Source organism: Cylas formicarius, unplaced genomic scaffold (genome assembly GCF_029955315.1).
Source record: "Cylas formicarius isolate icCylForm1 unplaced genomic scaffold, icCylForm1.1 PGA_scaffold_12__32_contigs__length_19106922, whole genome shotgun sequence".
NCBI classification, from domain to species: domain Eukaryota; kingdom Metazoa; phylum Arthropoda; class Insecta; order Coleoptera; family Brentidae; genus Cylas; species Cylas formicarius.
In genome coordinates, this window is record NW_026844225.1 from 14,158,008 (window position 1) to 14,173,032 (window position 15,025).

The 15,025-nt window shown below is 33.9% G+C and overlaps 1 protein-coding gene across 8 annotated transcripts in view; it reads left to right on the top strand.

Annotated features, from left to right (window-relative positions):
- Positions 1–15,025, top strand: part of LOC132695590 (agrin-like) — a 264,140-nt gene that overhangs the window by 212,315 nt on the left and 36,800 nt on the right. For 6 of the 8 annotated variants that reach the window (XM_060659933.1, XM_060659937.1, XM_060659934.1 and 3 more), the window contains exons 7-9: positions 770–1,006; positions 3,349–3,564; positions 11,280–11,708. In XM_060659933.1, the coding sequence (XP_060515916.1) occupies positions 770–1,006; positions 3,349–3,564; positions 11,280–11,708 (882 nt within the window). Of the gene's footprint in view, positions 1–40; positions 381–769; positions 1,007–3,348; positions 3,565–11,279; positions 11,709–15,025 lie in introns of those variants that run through there. The other 2 variants (XM_060659940.1, XM_060659939.1) reach the window with 2 other exon arrangements.

Here is a 15,025-nt window from a genome sequence, read left to right on the forward strand (position 1 = left end):
TGTTTCGGAAAAGCCTTCCTGCTCACCTCAGTGAGGTTTAGACCAGTGCCGAGTTCGCGCGTTCGCACTATCTCGTAATCGATCGTGATACTTCGTGTGACCTCGGCTCTCGAAATATATGTGTCTGGTTCTTAGCCTTTTGTAGCGCCCGACTCAATCGGGGGGCGCGTTTTTTTTTTACTTTAAGCTTCATTGCCGTTGCGTAGAAATAAATCCCACACATTTCACCCGGCACTAATTCAGTAATTCAGTACAATAATTTATTCCTTCTCAGGCGAATTTGTGATATCACGTTGAAACAATGTTGATGATTCGTTTTCTAACGTTCATTTTAATTCACAAATCACTCGTTGTCCAATGCTGCTACGTATTTCCCAAGGGTAAGTTCTTACTTTACCTCGAGGAACAATCGGCTCTTTGATCATGCGCGGGGACCCCCCACCCACACACACACACATCTTTATGAATGAACGCGCATTACTTATGATTATTTTTCTGTTAAATTAATTTCCGACTCCGTATTTACTCGGCAACGTCGCACGAATTCGCAAATTTAAATGGGACTTTAAACTTTTGAGCTTTTTAATTATTGAAGAGCTCTCCAGTCGAGAGAGAGAGAGAGAAGGAAGTGGATTTTAAATTTAATTTAACACACTCGACATGGGGTGGCTGTTTAATTTTTTTCCTAGCCTTTATTTAGAGCCAATCGTGTTACAATTAATTTGTTGCATTTCCAAGTATTTTATTACTCTTATTATTTTGTTTGCAGTACAAAGCGACTTGTGTCGCGACAAAACGTGCGGTTTCGGAGCTAGATGCGTCATAAGCCCTGACGGAAGGAATGCCAGTTGCGTATGCCCGGAAAAATGTCATAGTTATGGCGATCATGTGACGTCTCATCCCGTATGCGGCTCGGATGGGCTGGACTATAAAAATAAGTGCGAATTGGATAGGGCGGCCTGCAAAGCAAATTCTAACATTACAGTGAAATTCAATGGGAAATGCGGTTCGTATCGATTGTTCCGGATCTGCTGATTTGGCAAAACTATTCTGGAAGGTCGTTTTTTTTATTTAAATACTTACCACCCCTGAGGTCCCCACCCCTTTACGCTTCTCGCCCCGCCCGTTTAGCTATGTTCTAATGAAGCAACGAAATACAATATACAATTGGAAAATTTATGCCAATTTTTGTAAATGTCTGAGGTTAACGCTTATTTAAGATTATAAGAGCACTTTTTATTTTTATATCAAAACTATACCGCTATTAGAAGCATGGTCTAATGAAAATACTCATTTATAATAATTGCACAATTATATTAAATCTACAAGATTCACAATTGATAATTACGGTGGGAAAATATAAATCTCGCCTTTTATTACGAAAACGACTCTTTAAATTTATAGTAAAAACCCGTTCTAAACAAACATCTTGAAGCGAAAACTGTTAAATCAACCAATTCAAAATACAAACACGGCATAAAATATCTCCGCCGAATTGGTTCTTTGACTAAATATTCAACATCGAAATTTATATAAGCTTAACCGAATTCAATCTGTCAATATGCAGAAATCAGCTTTGCAAACTTAAAGGCGCATAATTTTCAAAATATTTTATTCGATGATTGACGTTATTCTTTTAGATGTGACTGAAAGATATATATTTTGAAGAAAGTAATCTACCAAAGCAGTTTCATCAGTCTTGGTTAGTATTTGAGGTATCGAACATTTTGTTTTGTATACAAGGTGTTCCTTTGGTGTACCCATGCCTCTGCTGATGGGGAATTCAGGATTTGTAAAATTCCTCATATTGACAGAAAATTGCTAAAAATTAAATTAACTCAACGAAAACAACGATTTGACAGTGACATTTATGCAGTGGCATTTGTTCAAGACTAACTAGATGATTATTTTCAAAAATGATTAAACAGTGTTGGCAATTATCACTTTTAATTTATTGTTTTAATCCAAAATACGCGATGCAAATCGCGGACGGACGCCACAGGTATAGATAAAAAGAGAGCTAAAAAGAACCGAATTTGAAAATGGCTCTTAAAGACAATCAAAGAAAATACTAGTAATAATAAAACTAAGGTAAATTTAGCAAACTTTTACCTATAGATTTCTCTAACTTGTTCATCCAAAAATTTTGGAAAAAGATTAATTTCAAAACTTTTTAGGTTGCTTAAAATTTTAATGGTAATTGGTAAACTATTTAAACAGGAAAGGAATATGATAAAAAGCTTTTAGAAAATTCAGTTTAGAGAAGGTGTTCCCCTAAATCGTATGTTAATGTTAGGTATATCACAACCATATTAAAAAGGTGTGAACGAAATTTCCTACATACTTTTTTTGAGCACAAAACTACAGTGTCATTATTTCTTTCGAATTTTCAAATGCCAAAAATTAACCTAAATACAAAGACCGTCGATTCACATAGAATTGTTTTTTGTTTTCTGCTTAGTTTTGTAGACTTATACGCTCTGAAAACCTCGACAGAGAGTTCATCAAAATACCTTAGTTTCTTATCGAATCATAGAATTTAATTTGTTATTATTAATTTCAAAAAATGGTTATCCTATAATCTCCTCTTTGTGATACAAATAATTACTGTTGATTTGCCAGCATTTAATTGTAAACAATACTTACTGCATATCTGATAAGCCCTATTTAAATCATAGTTCAAGGCTATAATCGCGTGGTTAGTTTCACAGGAAAAAAATGGGAACTATACACACTTCAGAAACTCGTTTGTTAGATAATATTCAAAAAATATTTTTCCAAAGTCCTTACCACCAAATGTTAAGACGTTCTCTGACGCATTTGTTATTAAGCTTTTTTTCTTAAAGTGCCAAGAATCCATTAAGCAACACCCTATATATTTATTTATTTTTTCGTGAGTACGTCGTCTTTGATAAATTGTAAGTCAAGTTAAAATAAATAAAAAATAAATTAAAAAATAATAAATATTAATTAAGTATATAATTTACTAATAATAAAAATTTTTCGTTCTCCGTGTTGTGCATGGCTGTTTAAACAAATTGTCGTATCATAATAATATAAATGTTCTAATTTTATAATAAATAGGAGTATTAACGAAACGCGTGAGAGGGTGGGGCTTTGTAAACTCATTGTATGTTTCTTTATTTAATAAATTAATTAACCTAACCATCAACGTATGCATTGTAAAATAAGAATAATTAAAAATGAACTACATTCTCTTAATAAAATACGACAAACTTCCTATAGTTTTGTCCAATTTAAAAAATATATCAAACTGAGATTAAGCAATTAGAATTAGAATATGTTGGTGGGCGGTATCATGGATTGTGAGTGTTTGATTGGTTTCAGATCCTTGCTCAGGCGTCGAATGCACCGAACCTGAAGTATGTCAGTTAGATGCGCAAAGAAATCCTGTATGTCGGTGCGGCGATACTTGCCCTTTGGAATTTACCCCTGTTTGCGGTTCGGATGGAAAAACCTATTCGAACGAGTGTACTTTACGACAAGAAGCTTGCCGAACCAGAAAAACTCTCAATATTATTTACAGAGGAAAATGCAGTTCAGGTCCTTAAATTTTCATTTCCTATATAAGTTTTTCTTATTGCGATTTCGTTTTTTCAATTTTTTTTTTTTTTTGAGTTTTTGTTATTCCCGAAGGCAATCAATTTTAAATCGCACGAAAGTCGGCGGAAAATCCGCGAAAATTGGCGGGCCTTGAAGAAATTCGACCAAGTTTTAACCAGGATTAATTTGTAATGCCTTCAATTATTAGGCGGGGAACATCATCCCGCCTCGATAAGAAAAACGGTTTAACGCCTATTTTCCAAACTGTATTTCGATTTAAATTTAATTCTAATTTGTGTTGTCTATGACTACTTTCCTGATTGAATTTACTTTGGGTTCGCCAAAGTACTTTTGTTTCCTCCCTTTAAAGTTGGAATTTGTTATTCGACGCGGTAACGATAAAGCAACGACTTTCGTTTCATTATGAGGCCGCTTGCGACTTGCAAACTAAACCTCGATTTATAAACTTCAGTTTACGGAATAATACATAGTCATTGAGTTGGTATACTTTTAACTTCCTCAATAGACCGTTGCCTATTCAACTATTCATGGGATTGTTGAGTGGCACATCATATTGTTCTCCCTATAGATTTTCTCCTAAAGTTGTGTGTTTGTGTTGTGTTGGGTTGAATTTTTTTGGGATTTGGTTTTAATCGGTTCTGAACTTTTTAATCAAAAATTTTTTTGTTTATTAGATCAATATGTAGGTTAAAAAAAAGAAATAACCAAATCAACACTGACAATAAATAAAAAGCAAAAAAATACTAAAAATTTTGGGAGGTCTTGAAATGAGATGAAATTACTTTTTATAAAACTTTTGGATTCCTCCTGCGTCGGTTTTGGTTGAGTCGAACTAGCCAACGTTTCGCCAATCATCCTGTTGGCTTCTTCAGAGCTTCACTGAAACTGGCTCACATTTTACTCTGTACCTGGTTATATATTATTTGAGGGAGGCGGAGCTAAATGAGGGGCATAAACACCATCTCAGATGACTGATTCCCATATTGGTGACGGCTAGAGATCTGACTCGCGGTTAAGATTGTTTGGTTCCTTATAGATGTCTATATACTCTCGGATTTTTCGTTGGTAGAAGAACTAATTACATGCAAGAATTTTATTTTTATCAAATAAAATTTTATGCCCGGTTTCATGAGTGTGTTCCGCAACAGCGATGTTCTTTGAGCCTAGTTGATATTTTTCGTCCGGTCTCTCCAATGTATTCTTTGCCGCATATGCATGGAATGCTGTAAACTCCTGGCGTCTCAAATGGAATTTTGTTTTTAACGGGTCGAAGAAGAAGTCTGAAGAAGAAGATTTAAGGATGTGTTCCATAGATGACGTAGGATCTTTTTTAAGTTGACGATATGATCCGCCTGTAAGAATATCTTGAATCTTTTCCCTGATATTCATTTGTGTTCCTGACCACCGGTAGCATTTCCTTTATCTACTTTTAGGATTACGATGTCAGGATTAGATTTTAGAGATTTTAGGGTAATGCGTTCAGTCTTTGCAATATTAGATTTAGGGGGTCTTGATTTCATAAGGATTTTCCAATAGTAACGAAACCGAAAGCAATCCCACACTTGCCACTGTTGCCCTTCCTTATATTCAAAACATCACTGACCACGTATCAAAAATTCTAAAGAGATATAACGTCAAAACCAAATTTACCACTTGTCCAAAAATCTCTCAACATCTTCGATCCGTCAAAGACAAAATTCCATTTGTGATGCGATGCGAATAGATTGGAGAAACCAGACTAAAAATATCTACTAGACTAAACGAACATGAGAGAGCCTTAAGACTAAGACTGGTCATAAAATTTTATTCGATAAAACTAAAATCCTTGCATATAATCAATTCATCTACCAAAGAAAAATCCGAGAGTCTATAGAAACTATAAGCAACGTAACAATCTTAACCTGTCACCAGTATGGGAATCAGTCATCCGAGACGGTGTTTATGTCGCTCATTTAGCTCCGCCCCCCTCAAACAGTATAAAAGCAGGTACAGAGTAAAATGCGAGCCAGTTTCAGTTAAGCTCTGAAGAAGCCAACAGCATGATTGGCGAAACGTTAGCTAGTTCGACAAAAACCGACGCAGGAGGAATTCAGAAGTTTTATAAAAAGTATTACAGAAGCATGTTTAAGTTACTTTGAAAAAAATATATATTAATCTGATATATCATGTATTATCTCGCCAATGGATGTATTTGGACGCTTTGTATACATATTTTTGAAAAAATCAACCATGTTTGATAAAATTCGTAAAGTAGGGTATAGAACGCAAACCCGATTTCCTATACCAGTAGCAAATTTAATATAATATGAATAAAAGTAGCAATTGCTTCTGCTATATAAACAATTGATGGTAAATTTTGTCCGGTTTCTATCCTAAAATGGCAGAATTTTTAATGTGAAAGCTTACAAAGTACGCAAGGAGGAACTATCGGATTGTATCGTTTTAATCGTGAAAATGTGCAGGGGCTTACAAACTATTTCCTGGAACCAAGCGGTGAAAGACGTGGTGGAAATTTATCGGCTTAGACAAATTGAGAAGTTTCCTTCGTGTCTTCCCGGACCAAATTCCTATTCATCATACCAGTGTCTTCAAAACTTGCGAGTAAGGAAAACTTTAAATAAAATTCTCCAACTGTTATACTTAACTTAAAAATAAGATGTTCCAAATGCTATTCTTAGAGACAAAAAAGTTGCTTGTAGTTTTTTGAATATATTTGTTATTTTTGTTATTTAAATGATTGATGGAATTATACGTTGTTTATATTTGAGATTCTATTCTAATCACGATTATGTACGGATTTCAAGTTTAACGATAGAATATTTTCTTAAACACAAGATTTCTTTCTACGCTGAAGTAGTAGTTTTTCCCATTGTTTCTATTGAAATCATATTGTTTTTAGTTTTTGGTTCATGTTGCTAACTTTCTTCGCTATTTGGTTGTAAGACACATCGAAAATTCCTTTGTAATTGTTTATATTTTTCCTTTTTTATTTCGGGAAATACTAATTAAAAAAAATTATTGACCCGCGATAATTGATTGCTTTTATTCTTGAGGCTCTTCACTAACGTCCGACATATTGCGAATTATATATTTCTTACACGATTATTACTAATCACTGTCAAGACGCTGCGCTGACACTTTCTTTAGTGAAAAGCGATGTGCTTAATGATCGTCGCAAACGGGCCGTGTCTCTAGCTGATAGGGAATATCACAAGGTGTCGAATGTTCAAAGTGTCGAAAATCCCGAACATCGTTCGGTCCCTTTCTATCTGCAAATTTGATTTTCATACAGGGGCTTGCGAGAAAACTGGCTCATGCCAAGCTTTTGTCCCGTAGTGTAGAACCAAACTAATATCTAGATCACTCGGTTATTCCCAGAACTCTAGTCAAGTCTTCCAGTTCTACAATTATATTCGATTGCCACCACCTCTGCATCGAGCTACATACTGAGGTGAAGGAAATTAATAAAGCACCTTAGAAATTTAAAAAATTGCATTAACACATTTCGACAAATATTTTAATTTATTTTCCTTGTTCCAGGTTTACTCCTTTCTCTCTTAGACATGCTTGCAACTCCTGTCTTGTATTTGATCCTTCAAGTGTTTATGATTGTGTTGTCACACCCTTCTCTTCAATCTTTGCTGATGCTTGATATTTTTTCTGTGCAGCTGAGATATCTGTTTGCAATAACTTGAAGATATATTTATTAACCTACAGACCAAAGTGTTAAATAATGTTATAAAATACGGCGTTTTTGCACTAAACATGCAAAATGCCTTTTTGTGAGCTACTATAAAATATTAAATCAATTTTACGTCGTTCCGTTACACCTTTTGCGTATATAACTAAAACTAATTGTTAAGAGATTCTCTTCCTGCTCTGCATTTTAACCTACCTACCCTATGAATTTACTACCCACAATTAGCCGAACTCCTGTTTAAAAAAGAAATAAAATGTTAACATAGTAAGATCATTTAAAATAGGTTTTAAATTTGATATCCCTATAAAAATCGCTGGTTCTAACCTAACCATTTGGTCACTCGATCACATATAATTTTCTCTGTACGTCACGTCTCAGCTGTTAGCGGGTCCTTCGTTACAAACGACCCCCCCTTAGCCGAACTCGACCGCTCAGGATTTTCGACAATTTGAACATTGGATAATTTGCTACCATCTCCTTCCCACTACTTTGGTACCGAACCGCCTTCGGCACCGTAATCTTGACTTGTCGGAATTCTCGAACATTTTGACTTTGACCCTGGATTTAGCTCAAAATTGATTTTTTCATTACTTTGTACACGTTTAAATACAAAAAAATCGTAACCGAAACAGAACCTGGTTACCTGAAATTTAGAAAAACTAAATGTATTATAAGTAATTACAATTTTAATTAGCCTCTAAATATAAATAGGTTTACTTGTTTTCCTTTTTTTTTTTAAATCGCAATGTTCAAAATACAACGTAATTATTCCATTGACCATTTACAAAAACAATTAACAAGGTTGGCAAACCTAGCACAGAAGTATAAAACCATATAACATCTAAGTATAAGTATAACGATAAATTCCACTTAAAATCTTGAATAATGTCATAATTCTATAGAACAATGAAATTTATTATGCTGGTGGTACTAAAAATACGAATAGGTATCGGGTATAGGTGTAGTTTTGGAATTTGCTGCAAATTCAAATATGTCAAAAGTCAAATTTGAACAAAGTTAGGATGTAAAAAAAAATGACCAAAATGGTAATGGTTGTCTCCATACTCACAAATAACGATTATGTCATATTCCATTCAAATAAAACGAGCTAACTAACTAGCTGAATAATTTCAAAATAATTTTAAAATATATTTCCTAAAAATAAGAAATTTTTTCATCATGGAAAAATATACGTTTGATATATGCCCTAAATTTAAATAATTTAAATATCCGAATCTACACAAATGACGTTTATTTATCATACAATCACCATTATGAACCCAAGCAAAATATTAGAACTCAAGAATCTCATTAGGTACTTTTTACAAAACTGGATTCCTCCTGCCCCGGTTTTTGCTGAGTCGAAATTGCTGACGTTTCGCCGATCATCCTGTTGTGTTCATCTAAAACCAAAATTATGGAAACGCTACGTCGATGATACTTTTGTTATTTGGCCTCATGGTCAATAACCCTAGTAGATTTTGTTAGACATTTAAACTCGATACACCCTAACATACGTTTTACCATTGAGTTGGAAGCTAATAATAACCTTCCATTCTTAGATACCATAATCAAACAATATATAAGCAAGTACAGAGTAAAATACGACCCAGTTTCAGCCAATCTCTGAAGAAGCCAACAGGATTATTGGCGAAACGTCAGCAATTTCGACTAAGCAAAAACCGACGCAGGAGGAACCAAGAAGTTTTGTAAAAAGTATTACAGTGGCCTGTGGAAGTTTCATTGAAAAAAAATCTCATTAGGTATTTTTGAGATTTTTAATTATTTATTTAAAAAAAAATTAGAGAAACCTTTCTAATATATTGGACGCCCCACAGATAAAAATTTAATTAAAAGCAAGAGTGTAGATATTAGTGACCAAATGAATATGAAAAATGCACATTCTTTTAAAAAATAATTCTTTATAAAAATATTACCTTTTTATACGCCTTTGAATTAGCAAATAAGGATTTTGTTGTCAAACATTAGAAAATTTTTAAAAAATAACAAGCGCAGGTTTTAGGGAAAAAAACGTTTTTTTTGGGTATTTTCTTCTTTAATTTTGAAAAGAGGCTTGCTAATTATTTAAAATATTATTTATTGTCCATAGAAACAAACATTTTATGACCTGTGACGTTTATTGTCACACACCTTTTGTAGGTTATCCCAATTAGATTTCTCTTTTGGTGAAATAAAATACGTGTTTATTTAGTAAGTTATCTATTTAGTTAAACATTTTATTTAAGTTGGTAAATATCTTAAAACAAAACTTTAGATATTTATTTTTCTGAAAAAAAACCAGTAAACGGCGAACACATACACGAAAAGGTACGCTTCTGTCATTTCGTCGATGGCGATCTGGCTAATTCCCTCTTCATCTCTGTCATCTTCCCTACTACTGCTATCACCGTCCCCCTTAGAGTCAGCCATTGTGCACTATATTCCTGCAACCACATTTAACTCAGTAAGCATATTAATAGAAATGAAAAGCTCAAGCAATAACAGCCACCGCGTTTCTTGTAGCATTATAACCTTTCTATTTTATGTCAAGACGTGACTTACTAACCTCGAAATAGGTGACGCCACAATCTAGCTTGGAATTCTGGACGTCAAATTGAACCGACAGCGATCGACAAATTTGATTGAGGGACCTAAAAAATGCAAGGCGAGATTTATAATCGACATCGACGCTATACCTTTATCCTCCAGATAAAACATTCAGCGATAACATCAATGATATAATATCAAATTACATTTTTACCTTGAACGGATCGTTGATAAATCAGTTGCAAGAAGAAGCCATGCCAACATTCCCAACGAAATGAAGTTTCTGTTAGTAACGCCTATATGGCGTTCAAAGCTTTGACGGATAAAAAAATATCTTCTTTGCCGACGTGGCGCAATCTGTACAACAGAAGGTAAACTTGACCGTAGCCCCGCTAGATGTCGGGCCACGAACGCGGTCCGCGCACCTAGTCACAGCTATTATTAAAAACTCACTATAAATGGATTTTACTAGAATTTTAAAGTTATCAATTTTTGTATATTTCATTAAAATGTTACTTTGTTGCACCGTGTTGCAAATTTTGTCATATTTATATTTTAAATATAATTAATCCTATCACAAGTTTTTTCGTTATTTTTAAGAGTTAAAAAGCTATTTAGCATGACATACTTACCTTTTTAGTTTCTCCTGTCACTTTTGGGGACAGTAATATTTAAAACTATTCCAACTTTTTTGAATACGCAATTTCGCACAGTAAAATGGATTGGGAAATACGCAGGAAAAAGGCGATATTATTACTGAATTTTTTATTAAATAAAAGATACAAAACAATGATCGAAAATAAATGTTCAAGTCGATTAATTTATTAGCAATTTGACGCGGTCCATCTACATTGTAGTTTCCTCAATGAAACTTGGAGTCCAAGTTTTTGGTTCACTTGCGTATTAATTTTCAGTGCCGCTCAACGTTGCCAGTTCAACGTTTTTGGTTGCTAGTGTTGGTTTGAGTTTTGCGTTTGCTAAATACGAAATTATTTGTTTTCGAAATTTCAACTTTCATACACATTGTGAAATCTTTATTTCTCATGCAACGGTAGTCAGGACGCGCACACAGACCACCGACAGGTTACCGGGATCTGTGTTACCGACAACATTCACAGAGTATAAAAATTAAAATTACGTTGCTACATTATGAATGTTTGTTTTTAATTTTTGACTCATTTTTGAATCCGTCATCAAGATTATAGTTTTTTTTACACCTAATCTGAAAAAAAGTAGAAGAATAATAATAGGGACGTATTAAATTTGATTTCTTTCCATAAAAAAAACTAATTTCTGCCATGCTGCCAATTACTATTAGTTACTTTTTTTATAATTAAAATAAATGTAAAAAATAAAAAGTGATAAATTTTACACAAACACGAACCGAACTGAAGTTTATAAATCTAGCACGTGTCTTTTTGTTAATATAAAGTTGAATTAATTTTAGGTATCAACCCTTGTCACAGCGCACGTTGCACATTCGATCAGGAATGTTCGATAAACAAATACGGTATCGCCGAATGCGTTTGTCCACCCGAATGCGAGCCGATCATGCGTCCGGTATGTTCGAGCGACGGTCGGGCATTTCCGTCCGAATGCGAGCTCAAACGGGCGGCGTGCTTGACTCGCACCCCGATTAAAATCGCTTACGCCGGTGTTTGCGGCGAGAGAGGTCCGTGTAACGAGCACAAATGCCAATATGGCGCTACGTGTGTCGAAAGATCCGGCACGGCACACTGCGAATGTCCCGTTTGCCCTTCGGAATTCGACCCCGTATGCGGCTCCGATGGCATCTCCTACGGAAACGAGTGTAAGCTTAGACTAGAAGCTTGCAAGCATAGGAGAGATATAACGATCTTATACGGCGGACCTTGCAGTAAGTCTTTATGGATTACGCGACGGTTTTATGAGCGCAAATAAACACGAGAAAGTCGCTTTAGGTAAACCATCAACCCCTTAGTTTCATGACCGGCGCGGCGTTGCGTTCCACTCGATCCGTAAGGGTTTCTAATTAAGTAGGGAAGCGAGTCGATGTTGAGAATTAAATATCGTCGTAAGTAGACGATCGTATACATTGTGGCCAGTCGACAGCGTTCCTTCGTCGAAGATATCTTATCTCTGGTTCCATAAAAATGACTAATAGGTAATACAAGAAATCTACAGTCCGACTTGTCAAAACATAAATTTAATTTAAAAACATTTTTCATGTTTCGTATAAATTGACACCATGCAAAGTACAAACATTTCTATCGCTGACTCTATATTATAGCAACAGAATTCCACTGTCTACTTTCTAATTATCGTTAGACATTTCTCTTCTATTCATAATTTTGGTTTGAAGCTGCAGCTTGTTATGGAAACTTTGTTGATGTAGTTTGATTATTCTAATACCTAACTATTTGTTAATGAGGAAGATAATTTTTTGGCTTCCAACCAAAAAATCTAAAACGTAGTATAAATAATCGTAATGTTTTTTCATCCATAAAAAGTTTAATGCTAACTATACTATTAGTAAAACTAATTAATATTCTTTCAATGAAAAAACTAATTGACCGTGAAAAGAATAGTCTCTGTGAATGCGAATTTGACTATAAAAACATTACCTTTTTTTTTAATTGCACTATTTTTTTAAATCTTCGATGCCGAACTTTTTTTCGTTAAAATTGTCTAATCTTTTAACATTTTCCTTTTCCTAAAAAATATCTTCTTTGCCGACGTGGCGCTATCTGTACAACGGAAGGTAAACTTGACCGTAGCCCCGCTAGATGTCGGGCCACGAACGCGGTCCGCGCACCTAGTCACAGCTATTATTAAAAACTCACTATAAATGGTTTTTACTAGAATTTTAAAGTTATCAATTTTTGTATATTTGATTAAAAAGTTACTTTGTTGCATCGTGTTGCAAATTTTGTGTTCTTTGAATTTTAAATATAATTAAACAATTCTATCTCAAGTTTTTTCGTTATTATAAGAGTAAAAAAGCTATTTAGAATGACATACTTACCTTTTTAGTTTCTCCTGTCACTTTTGGGGACAGTAATATTTAAAACTATTCCCACTTTTTTGAATACGCAATTCCGCACAGTAAACCGGATTGGGAAATACGCAGGAAAAAGACCATGTTATTACTCAATTTTTTATTAAATAAAAGGTACAAAACAACGATCCAAAATAAATGTTAAAGTCGATTAATTTATTGGCAATTTGACGCAGTTCATCTACATTGTAGTTTCCTCAATGAAACTTGGAGTCCAAATTTTTGGTTCACCTGTGCAGTAATTTTCGATACGCAGTACAGTACTGTCATCAGAATCGGAAAAAAGGAATCTTCACTTATCCTTTCAGGGTCGACTTCGCTGTAATCATCCGTCATCAAAATTATAATTCTTTTACACCTAATCTGAAAGAAAGTAGTAGAATAATAGTAGGGCCGTATTAAATTGGATTTCTTTTTATAAGAAAACTAATTGTGCAACTGCCAATTACTTTACAATTAAAAATTGCATATTTTTGTCAATTTTTTTTTAAAAATTAAATCATCCTGCCAGGACCACATTGTTCCCGCTGTAATAACGAAATGTAATCCTGTGAGGAATTTAAAATGAAATTAAAATCGTATCGGTTGCGAAAAAAATTGTATCTGCAGCCTATTTGCCGATCAGGTTGGATTTCCAACGTGCACAAGTTCCGGTGTCACATGTGGGGTATACAAAATGCAGCGCACGCATAAACACACAATTATTTTAATGTTACGTTGTGCAGTTATTAAAATGTTTATTTGCAAAAATCTATTGATGTATTATTGGTATATTTTGAAAATCAAGCGATTTCTGTTTTTACCTTGCAGATTTCGGATTAATTAATTATTTATTATTAATTTATAATAATTACAATAACTAACAATATGATTTTTTGTTAATACGAAGTAAAGTTTCATCCTGTTTTGCGCATCATCTCCGTCATAATTGATAATTACCTGTAGCTGTTTATACTTTAAATATTTCGAAAATAAATATTTTAACGTTACAAAGAAAGAGCGAATATAATTTTGTAAATTTTGAAATATTTTTTGAATTTTGAATATTAATATTTTGAGCTTAGGATTCTTCAGTTTATATATTTTATATTAATATAGAATATATTATTAATTATGTTATTATGAATAGGGGATGAAAAAGTGATAGCAATCATGACCTGAACTGTAACTCTTCTTTTTTTATTTAATTTTGTATTTAATTTCATTAAAACTAATACATTCCCAGAACCGTTTCCTTTTCTAAATGGTTTTTGGTTAATTCTCACTAGGTTGCTATTTTATCATATTACATTGCATTTCATTTCACTTTGGAAACGATATATTTGACATTTCCTATACGCATTAGGAACCATTACTTGTGATGGCAAAGTTCATTTAGAAAGGCAGCAATTAATATTTCCGGTACGTTTTCAACGAGCCACCTTGTATTTATCGAACTCCCGATACTCTCGGTGATGGATTCGAGTAATATAATTTTTTTTATCGAACACAAAACATCTCAACGGAAAGTGGCGACGATAATAACGCGGAAATGTATTTCATTTGTCAATTCAGATGTTAAATGCTGCGTTAGTAAAATAGAATTACCGTGTTCGTATACTCAACGTCTCAACGCCCGGCAACGGTAAGAACTCTCTCTTATTCCCCAGACCTGGGGATCTGTCGACGACAAATCTTTACTAATGGCGGTGCATTCATAGTTATTCCTTACGTTTTGCCGGGAAAGAATATTAAACGCGCTACCGCTCCGTTAAATAAAATAAATCCCGCCGACGTTTTCTTCTAAAAACGGGAAAATAAATAGCGGAAATTACATGATTGTCGGCTATTTTCGGGCTGGTTTTGATTTTTTTTTCCGTTGGCGAAAATTCGTTTTTAGAAGCCGTTCGGCGAGCGGCAAAAGACGAGGGGGTTTCATTATTTAGTACACTAAACACTTCTCTCCGAAATTATTCACGAATACCTCAAAAATAATCACTAAATAAAACTTAAATTACAACCAATTTCCACTAATTATCAATGCCATTATCATTGAACGATCTTGATTCTATGAAGTACTACAGGCAAGTAAATTAAATTTTTTAAATATTTTTTAAAAATTTGGAAATAATATGAACAAGAGGAAAAATATTACGGAAGTTCAAGCACCTTAAAAA